Genomic DNA, 10,722 nt, shown 5'->3' on the forward strand with positions numbered 1-10,722 from the left:
AAAAAAAAAAAAAAATACAAAAAATTAGCCGGACATGATGGTGGGCGCCTGTAGTCCCAGCTACTCAGGAGGCTGAGGCAAGAGAATGGTGTGAATCTGGGAGGCGGAGTTTGCAGTGGGCGGAGCTTACAGTGAGGGGAGATCGGCCACTGCACTCCATCCAGCCTGGGCAACAGAGTGAAACTCTGAAAAAAAAAAAAAAAAAGTAAACAAAAATCACACAAACCAAAATCTAAAACCAGTGCCCCTTAAAGATGAGGATTTCTGGCTGAGTACAGTGGCTCACACCTGTAATCCCAACACTTTGGGAGGCCAAGTCGGGCGGATCACAAGGTCAGATCAAGACCGTCCTGGCTAACATGGTGAAATCCTGTCTCTATGAAAAATACAGAAAGTTAGCTGGGCATGGTGACTGATGCCTGTAGTCCCAGCTACTCAGGAGGCTGAGGCAGGAGAATGGCATGAACCCAGGAGGCGGAGCTTGCAGTGAGCTGAGATCGCGCCACTGCACTCCAGCCTGGTCCACAGAATGAGACTCCATCTCAGACCAAAAAAAAGTTGAGGATTTCTAATTTGCATACTTCATTGGAATCGGTTTTTAAAGGTTTTTTTTTTTTTTCCAAGACTGAGTCTCACTCTGTCATCCAGCCTGGAGTACAGTGGTGCGATATCACTGCAACCTCCGCCTCCTGGGTTCAAGTGATTCTCCTGCCTCAGCCTCCCCAGTACCTGGGATTACAGGCGTGCACCACCACATCCGGGTAATTTTTGTATTTTTCGTGGGGACGGGGTTTCACCATGTTGGCCAGGCTGGTCTCAAACTACTACTGACCTCAAGTGATTCACCTGCCTCGGCCTCCCATAGTACTGGGATTACAGACGTGAGCCACCACGCCCGGCCAAAAGTTTTTTTTTTTATTCTTCATTGAAACCCCACTCAAAATGTCATGGGTGGTTTATGGCAACTTTTACGTAAGTCTAGCAAAAGGAAAGAATGTGTCATCTCTTTTCTGTCACAATTGGGGGCTTAAAAATGCAGGGGTGGATGTATCAACCCCAGAAAGTTAAAAGTTTAAGCCAGGAGTTCTGGCCATTAAATCATTTTTAGTAATACCTGGAGCTTATGAGAGTGGAAGTTTGTATTATTTTTTTTTCCAAAGTACATTACTATTAATGATAATAGTTTTCATTAGTTCTAGTCACTGTGCTTAGCATTTTCCATATTTTACCCTCATAGCAATCTATGAAACCTATGTAGGAATTGACATTTGACGACAGTCTGTCCAAATCCAGCATCCATGTATTATTTACCACTCTTTATAATTTTTAAAAAGAGATTTCTCCTTCGGAATACCACTATTTTTTTTTTTGAATGACAGAATAAGACAACTTAAAATCTGAAAAGCTCTTAGGAAATACTGCTACAGTATCTGGAACCTAGTAATGCTGCTTCACGTGGCCTCTCCAGACTCTTTTGCCTGTGGCTTCCCGAAGACTGGCATAAAACAGAGAAAAAGAATAATGGACAAAATGGGGATTACTAGTGGTCATCTTGACTACTTGGTTTGAGCAGAGCCCTCTAGGATGTGTGGGAGGAGCAGGACAGGCCAGAGGCTAGGAAGTCTGGGCCATGCACAATTCTGCTAGAGAAGAAAAGCTGTGCATTATATGAGTAGCATGAGTCTATTCAACTTTTACCTTCCGGTCTCCTTAGGCTAAACAAAAACTTCATGGGTTGGAGAAAAGCTTATTCATCTTTTCTCAGCATCCAGAGAGGCATGTGACTAAAATGATATCATGGACAGAAGGGAGACTGGAACCCAAGTGTACAATTACCACTGTGGTGAGATCAGCAACATTGTATTCCGACAGGCCATTTACTTACCTGCAGCCTATGGAGTAACCAGAGTAGACTCTTGCCCTTATGTGACCCATTTGTTGGAATGACTATGGATCTTTCCGTTTATCATTTTCCATCTCACTTTTGGTTTTAGCTTTTATTATATGCAAGCCTATTTATTTTATGGAGGTTGAGTAGGAAACATAAGCTAAAGGAAGCCTCAGTGATATAGTTCAAAACTTGGAATGGCTCTCCCAGTAGCTATAGTCCTCGGTACTATGTTTTCTGAAATCCACCTCTCATCCCTTCTTGTAAGTACGAAACACACCCAGTGGCTCACGCCTGTAATCCTAGCACTTTGGGAAGCTGAGGTGGGCAGATCACTTGAGGTCAGGAGTTCGACATCAGCTTGGCCAACATGGTGAGACCCCATCTCTACTAAACATACAAAAATTAGCCAGGCATGGTGGTGTGTGCCTGTAGTCCAAGCTACTCAGGAGGTTGAAGCAGGAGAATCTCTTGAACCCCAGTGGCAGAGGTTGCAGTGAGCCGAGATTGCGCCACTGCACTCCAGTCTGGGTGACAGAGCGAGACTCCGTCTCAAAAAAAAAATGTATGGAACACACCAACACTTGTGATTTCCTCTCAGGAATGGAATTCAGAATGGGAGTCGTCTTTGGAGTTTTTAAAATATAGTTCTGTATTGTTTAGACTGCTTTAACAACTTGTATTTCTTCTGTGGTTGTGCTTTGGATGAATATAGCCCATCCAAGGTGACTTCTTTACAACCACTGAACAACTTTGGGTGGTAGGGAAGTGGGAACTGCATTACTCTCTGATATAATAACTAACCACACCATTTTCCTTTTACTTTGCCAGGGTGAGTTCTGCATCCTGGTACTTCCTCAATGTATTTGGGCTTCGGAGCATTTACTCTCTGATTCTGGGCCAAGATAATGGTAAGAAGCATGTCAGGTTTACTAACCAAATACTTCCATAGATGAATCATCCATGTTAGAGCCAGAAAAGTCTTGTAGGTTATGCTGTTTGTTACCATAGTCAAATAAAATGTTTCCTTCCTTCAGTTTCTGAGGTATTCTGAAAGACTCTTAAAAATTCCAGGGGTCAAACTGAAGATCTCAATTCTCTCTGGCAATGACTGGGACAGTATTTGATTCCCCAGAATCTGATACCATCATGTGAGGGATCCACCACCAGCAGTGTAAGCCTGTGAACCTAAAGCTTAAAGAAGGCCTGGTTTGTCAGTCATTTCACTGACTAGAGCCCTTGCCAGTACTAATCCTTGCTCTCTTGTTTACTGGCCGGGACCTCAGAAAAGTTACTTAACAAGTTACTTAACTTCAAATTTTCTATTTGCTTATCTGTAAATAAGGACTTCATTAGTTAACCTGCAGGGTTATTAGGAACAGATGAGGTAGAATATGCGAACCACTTAGTGAAGTACTTGGCATACAGTAGTTGCTCAATAACTGGTGCCTGTTATTGTTGAAATTTGAAATGAAGTTTAGAGCTTCCTTTAGTGATCTCTTTTTTGCTGTTACTATCCCCATTTTTCAGGAGACACAAAGTGACTTTCCTAGAGTCACATAGCCAGTGGGTGACAGGGCCAGTCGTGAGGCTGTAGTCCAGTTCTCTAATCTAAGCACATTCTTCCCCTGGGGTGCTGGGGTGCTTGCTGAGTCCTGGCACTCATGTAAATGTGTCTTATGCTACAGCCGCTGACCAATCACGAATGATGCAGGAGCAGATGACGGGAGCAGCCATGGCCATGCCCGCAGACACAAACAAAGCTTTCAAGGTACACTGCATTCACCATTCAAAGCCGCAGCAATGCTCTGAAAGGTGTTATCAAGAGCTATTTTAAAAATAGCTTCCTTGCAGGGAGTGTTGTGTAGTTCCATCGTTTTAATTTAAACTTAGCAAAACATAGTTTACACGTCTCTTTTCCTGAGACAGAATCATCTATTAAGTAAATTGGAAATTCTTGGTACTTTTACCAGTTTTTAAATGCTCACCAGAATTTAATCCACACTATCAATGATGCCGTAAAATAATCCAATCAGAGGTGCTAGGTAAACATTTAGAATAATTTGAACGTTTTTGAACCCCATAGATATCAGATATAAATTGCATTAAAAAAAATTAATACTGGCTGGGCACGGTGGCTCACGCCTGTAATCCCAACACTTTGGGAGGCCAAGGCGGGTGGATCACGAGGTCAGGGGTTCAAGACCAGCCTGACCAACCTGGGGAAACCCCGTCTCTACTAAAAATACAAAAAAAATTAGCTGGGCGTGGTGGCAGGCGCCTGTAATCCCAGCTACTTAGGAGGCTGAGGCAAGAGAATTGCTTGAACCCAGGAGGCAGAGGTTGCAGTGAGCTGGGATTGCGCCACTGCACTCCAGCCTGGGCAACAGAGCGAGACTCCGTCTCAAAAAAAAAAATCAATACTAAGAGCGTTTTCACAAAAGGTTCTATAATTTGCATAATTTAGCATGATTTTTGTGGAACAAAATCTCACTGTGTTTCATGATAAAAACTAGAAAGAGAAGGGAAGTTCCGGCCAGGGACAGTGGCTCACACCTGTAATCCCAGCACTTTGGGAGGCCGAGGCCGGCGGGTCACCTGAAGTCAGGAGTTTGACACCAGCCTGGACAACATGGTGAAACCCTGTCTCTATTAAAAATACAAAAATGGGACAGGTGTGGTGACTCACACCTGTAATCCCAGCACTTTGGGAGGCCAAGGCAAGTGGATCAACTGAGTTCAGGAGTTCAAGACCAGCCTGGCCAACATGGTAAAACCCCTTTTCTACTAAAGATACAAAAGAAGATTTGCTGGGCGTGGTGGTGGGCGCCTGTAATCCCAGTTACTTGGGAGGCTGAGACAGGAGAATTGCTTGAACTCAGGAGGCAGAGTTTGCAGTGAGCTGAGATTGCACCATTGCACTCCAGCCTGGGTAACAAAAGCAAAACTCCATCTCAAAAAAAAAAAAAGAAAGAAACAAAACAAAACAAAAATGAGCTGGGCACGGAGGCATGTGCCTATAATCCCAGCTACCCAGAAGGCTGAGGCAGGAGAATCGCTGGAACCCAGGATGCGGAGGCTGCAGTGAGCTGAGATCGTGCCACTGCACTCCAGCCTGGATGACAGACCAAGATTCTGTCTCAAAAACAAATAGAGAAGTTTCTCAGCCTGATAAAGGGCATCTGTGACAGACCCACAGCTAACATCATACTCAGTGGTGAAAGACTGAAAGCTTTCCCTTCAAGATCAAGAACAACACAAGGATGTCTGTTCTTGCCACTTCTATTCAGCATTGTCCAGGATGTACTAGCCAGGGCAGTTAGGCAAGAAAAAGAAATAAAAAGTCATTCTGATTAGAAAGGAAGTAAAACTATCTCTCTTTGCAAATGGCACGGTGTTGTATATAGATCATCCTAAACAATCCACAAGAAAACTAACAGAGCTAATAAATAAGTTCAACATACAAAAATCGATTGTGCTTCTATATACTGGTAATGAAGAACTGGAAATGAAAGTAAAACAATTTTATTCATAATAGTATCAAAAAGAATAAAATATTTAGAAGCAAATCTAACGAAAGAAATGGCCTTGGCCGGGCATGGTGGCTAACGCCTGTAATCCCAGCACTTTGGGAGGCTGAGGCGGGCAGATCACGAGGTGGAAGATCGAGACCATCCTGACCAACATGGTGAAACCCCATCTCTACTAAAAATATAAAAATTGTTTGGACATGGTGGCGCATGCCTATAGTTCCAGCTACTTGGGAGGCTGAGGCAGGAGACTCACTTGAACCCGGGAGGTGGAGGTTGCAGTGAGCCAAGATTGTACCACTAGACTCCAGCCTGGTGACAGAGTGAGACTTCATCTCAAAAAAAAAAAGAAATGGCCTTTTGTTAGATTTAAACTGATATGCTGAAAAATTACAAAACATTGCTGAAAGAAATGAAAGACTTAAATAAATGGAAAGACATCCATGTTCATAGATTGGAAGACTTAATATTATTAAGATGGCAGTACTCTCCAAATTTATCCACAGATTGAACACAATCCCTATCAAAATCTTACCTGCCTTTCTTGCAGAAATTGACAAGCTGCTCCTGAAGTTCACATGGAAATTCAAGGGAATCAAAATAGGCAAAAATGTTGGCAAAACTGGAGAACTTAGATGCTGTGGTTTTAAAGCCTATTACAAACCTGTAGTAATCAAAACTGCACAGAAATAAAAACTGGCATAAGGAGAGATATAGGTCAATGGAATAAAATGGAGAGTTCAGAAATAAACACATCTATTTATCATCAATTGACTTTCAAAGAGGGTACCGAGACTATTCATTGGGGAAAGAATAGTGTCCATTCAATGAATGGTGCTGGGAAAAGGATATCTACATGCAAAAGAATGAAGCTGGGCACCTATTTCACACCATGTACAAAAGTTAAGTCTAAATGGTTCCACAGGCATGGGTAGTGCAGAAGAAAAAAAAAAATTAGGTTCAAGTTAGCTTAGATGTGGTGGTGCATGCCTATAGATGGGGACACCACTTGAGCTGAGGAGTTTGAGGCTGCAATGAGCTATGATTGTGCCACTGCACACCAACTTGGGTGACAGCGAGACCCTGTCTCAAAAAGAAAAAAGAAATCAAATGGGTCAAAGACCCGAATCTTTAATATTGCATGATCTTACTTATATAAAATATTTGGAATAGGAAAATTCACAGAGACAAGGAAGTAGGTTAGAGGTTACTGAGGATGGGATGGGGACAGTGGGGAGTAGTTGCTTACTGTGCGCATTTTCTGTTTAAGGGGACATAAAACTTTGGAAACGATAGTAGACATGGGTATACATTGTGAATGTCATTAATGCCACTGAATTTTATATCTAAAATGGTTAAAATGGTGTATGTTATGTTACATATATTTTATCACAATAAAAAAATAAAAATTTGGCTGGGCACAGTGGCTTACACCTGTAATCCCAGCACTTTGGGAGTCCGAGACAGGCAGATCATTTGAGGTCAGGAGCTTGAGACCAGCCTGGCCAACATGATGAAATGCCATCTCTACTAAAAATACAAAAATTAGCTGGGCGTGGTGGCACGCCCCTGTAATCCCAGCCACTCAGGAGGCTGAGGCATGAGAATCGCTTGAACCCGGGAGGCAGAGATTGCAGTGAGCGGAGATCGCACCATTGCAGATGCAGGGGTTGCAATGAGCCAAGATGGCACCATTGCACTCCACCCTGGGCTACAGAGTGAGATCACTCTGTCTAAAAAAATAAACAACTAAAAAACAGTGAGAGGGCCGGGCACGGTGGCTCACGCCTGTAATCCCAGCACCTTGGGAGGCCGAGGTGGGCGGATCACAAGGTCAGGAGTTTGAGATCAGCATGGTCAATATGGTAAAACCCCGTCTCTACTAAAAATACAAAAATTAGCCTGGCGTGGTGGCAGGTGCCTGTAGTCCCAGTTACTCAGGAGGCTGAGGCAGGAGAATCACTTAAACCCGGGAGGCGGAAGTTCCAGTGAGCCGAGAACGTGCCACTGCACTCCAGCCTGGGTGATAGAGCGAGACTCCATCTCAAAACAACAACAAAAAAAACAGTGAGATACCACTTCGTGTCCACTCAGATGGTTATAATAAAAAAAGATGAACAATAACAAGTGTTGGTGAGAATGTGGAGAAACTGGAACCCTATTGTTGATGATGGTGCAGCCACTTTGGAAAACAGTTTTTCCACCATTCCTCAAACAGTTAAAACATAATTACTGTATGACCCAGCAGTTTTACTCTTAAGTAAATACTCAAGAGAACTGAAAACATATGTCCACACAGAAACTTATGTGAGAATGTGTTCAGAGCATCATTCATAATAATCAAAAAGTAGACATAACCCAAATACCCATCATCTAATGAAAGGATAAACAATGGAATATTTTTAAATATAATGTATGTTGTATATACAGTAGAATATATACAATGGAGTGTTATTCAGCTATAAATAAGAGTGGAATACTGAATCATGTTAAACAGGGAAGAACCTTGAAAACATGCTAAGTGAAAGAAAATAACAAAAGGCCACATATGCCCAGAATAAGTGAAAAAAGATATGGAGATAAAGTAGTAGTTGCCAGAGGTTGTGGGAGGTGAATAATGGGAACTGTGTACTGTTTGGTATGTGGTTTCTTTTTGTTATTAGATAATAACAAAATGATTATTAGATATTATATAGATATTGGTGGTGGTGGTTGCACAACGAATATACTAAAAATCACTAAATTGTACACATTAAAGGGGTAAATTTTATGACATGTAAATTATATCTCAAAAACCCACTCATGAGCTAACATTTGTATTTCACATTAAATAAGCTTACTTTATCTATCTATCTATCTATCTATCTATCTATCTATCTATCTAGGGTCTCACTGTGTCACCCAGGCTGGAGTGCAGTGGTATAATCCTAGCTCACTGCAGCCTTGAGCTCCTGGACTTAAGCATTCCTCCCACGTCAGCCTCAGTACTGGTGCATGAGGAGCCAGTACTACAGGCACACACCACCACACCCAACTAATTTTGTATATAGATGGGATCTTACTATGTTGCCCAGGCTGGTCTTGAACTCCCATCCTCAAGTAATGGGAGTTCCAAAGTGCTGGGATTACAGGCGTGAGCTACCACACCTCGCAAGCTTTTTTTTTTTTTTTTTTTTTTTTTTTTAATTTATTTTTAAAGACGAGGTCTTACTATCTCTAGGCTCATCTAAAGATAGGTTGTCCAGGGCAGTCTCAAACTCCTGTACTCAAGCTATCCTTAGCCTCAGCCTCCAGAGTAGCTGGGACTGTAGATGTATGCCACTGCACCCACCTCATAAAGCATTTTTTAGACACTCACTAATTTAAGGCAAAGTAGTCAGATTAATAGAATATTTGAGAGATGTAATTTCTTGGAAAATTCTGCAAATTTATTTCTGCTCAACCTATTACTAGTTTATGTCTAAATGATTATATGCCAAAACCATTTTTTAGTTCACACCATCAAAGTCTTTATTCCAGTGATTAAAAATTACTGGACTCCCACAAACTGTAATGAAGTGCCATTGTGTATCTGGACATAAGGAAGGAGTAAGTGTTCTTAGGCCCACTGAAAATACCCCAGCCATTTATGTCAAAGCATTGTGGACCATGCACCATTTAAACCAGATGACAAGTCCCTTGATTAAAGAGCTGAAAATCATCACTAATTTGTCTATTGTACATCCCTCGAGAGTACTGTGGGGCACAAAGGTGCTTAGTGAGCGTGAGCTGATAGACAGGTTAAGCGCTGGGGACTTTGCAGTCAGACCAAAATTTAAATCTCAGCTCCATTAGCTCCTAGTGCCAGTGGCCTTGAACAAATTATTTGACCTCTTAGCCTTAGTCTCCTTATCTATAAATTGAGGGGTGGCACGAAGAGGGGGAGGGGAGGATGGGGGTAGCAGCATTTCCCCTGTAGGATTGAATGAGCTTATACATGTGGATAGCGCACTCCAGCTTTTGGCCTAGAGTAAGTGGTCACTGAAGGTTAGCCGCAGCTGTCAGTAACAATTCCCTCTTCCTGCCGGGTGTTCTCTTCCATTACAGACAGAGTGGGAAGCTTTGGAGCTGACGGATCACCAGTGGGCACTAGATGATGTCGAAGAAGAGCTCATGGCCAAAGACCTCCACTTCGAAGGCATGTTCAAAAAGGAATTACAGACCTCTATTTTTTGAAGACTGAGCAGGGATTAGCTGTGTCAGGAACTTGGCATTGCACTTAACCTTGTAACTTTGTTTGGAGCTGGCACCTCTCAGAATAAAAAGGAGGATGCAAGAGCTGGCAGGCATGCAGCAAGGCTTGTTCTTGTCTGGGCTGGGTTCCCCTTTATGTTTGAAACTAGAGGAAATAGGAGTATGCTGGGCAACTTGTTATTTTTAAAATGTTGTAAATGTTCCTTTTGGTGACTTTAGTAATGAAAGTCAGAGAAAGGGGGAAACCTCAAGCTACTGATAATATATAAAATCTTGGCCGGGCACAGTGGCCCACGCCTGCAATCCCAGTACTTTGGGAGGCTGAGGCGGGTGGATCACGAGGTCAGGAGTTCAAGATCAGCCTGGCCAAGATGGTGAAACCCTGTCTCTACTAAAAATACAAAAAAAAATTAGCCGGGCGTGGTGGTGGGCACCTGTAATCCCAGCTACTCAGGAGGCTGAGGCAGAGAATTGCTTAAACCCAGGAGGCGGAGGATGCAGTGAGCTGACCTCGCACCACTGCACTCCAGCCTGGGAGACAGAGCAAAACTCCGTCTCAAAAAAAAAATATATATATATATATTTTTTTATATATATATATATACACACACACACACACATATATATATATCTTAGCAGAAGCCCAGTCTTCAGAGGAAGCATTGTTAATTATAGCTAATGATTATGTGCAGTCAGTCTGACATCTGGCCACAGTAAACTCCTGTTTTCTTGGGATCCAAACACCCTGTGTTTTACCATTAGTTTTGTTAGTATTGTTAACTTTCTTTACAGAAGTAAACCATTTCCACTACCAAAGGTTTAGAAACTATGGATGAACAAAATGAATCTCCTTGTATTGTTCATTTTGAGCCTACATAGAATAGAGACCAAATATGTCAAAACCTAATTCAAATAAACTCTCTTCAGAGTGAATACCCAGGGCCAGGACAGACTCGGCAAACCTTCTATATCACTTAATTCTGCCCAGCGAAAATCAGTGACCCTGAGGCACTGCCAGATTCTAAAGTGCCTTTGGGATCATCAGAGACCGGCCATAAATAATGCAAAATC

The 10,722-nt window shown here is 42.4% G+C and overlaps 1 protein-coding gene across 1 annotated transcript in view; it reads left to right on the forward strand.

Moving 5' to 3' along the window:
- Positions 1–9,746, forward strand: part of EMC3 (ER membrane protein complex subunit 3) — a 24,622-nt gene extending 14,876 nt beyond the window's left edge. The window contains exons 4-6 of the mRNA XM_017847457.1: positions 2,689–2,799; positions 3,577–3,659; positions 9,505–9,746. Of these exons, the coding sequence (XP_017702946.1) occupies positions 2,689–2,799; positions 3,577–3,659; positions 9,505–9,633 (323 nt within the window). The 3' untranslated portion in view covers positions 9,634–9,746. The remainder of the gene's footprint in view (positions 1–2,688; positions 2,800–3,576; positions 3,660–9,504) is intronic.
- The last annotated feature ends 976 nt before the right edge of the window (positions 9,747–10,722 follow it).

Source organism: Rhinopithecus bieti, unplaced genomic scaffold (assembly GCF_001698545.2).
Source record: "Rhinopithecus bieti isolate Rb0 unplaced genomic scaffold, ASM169854v2 scaffold_29378, whole genome shotgun sequence".
NCBI classification, from domain to species: Eukaryota; Metazoa; Chordata; class Mammalia; order Primates; family Cercopithecidae; genus Rhinopithecus; species Rhinopithecus bieti.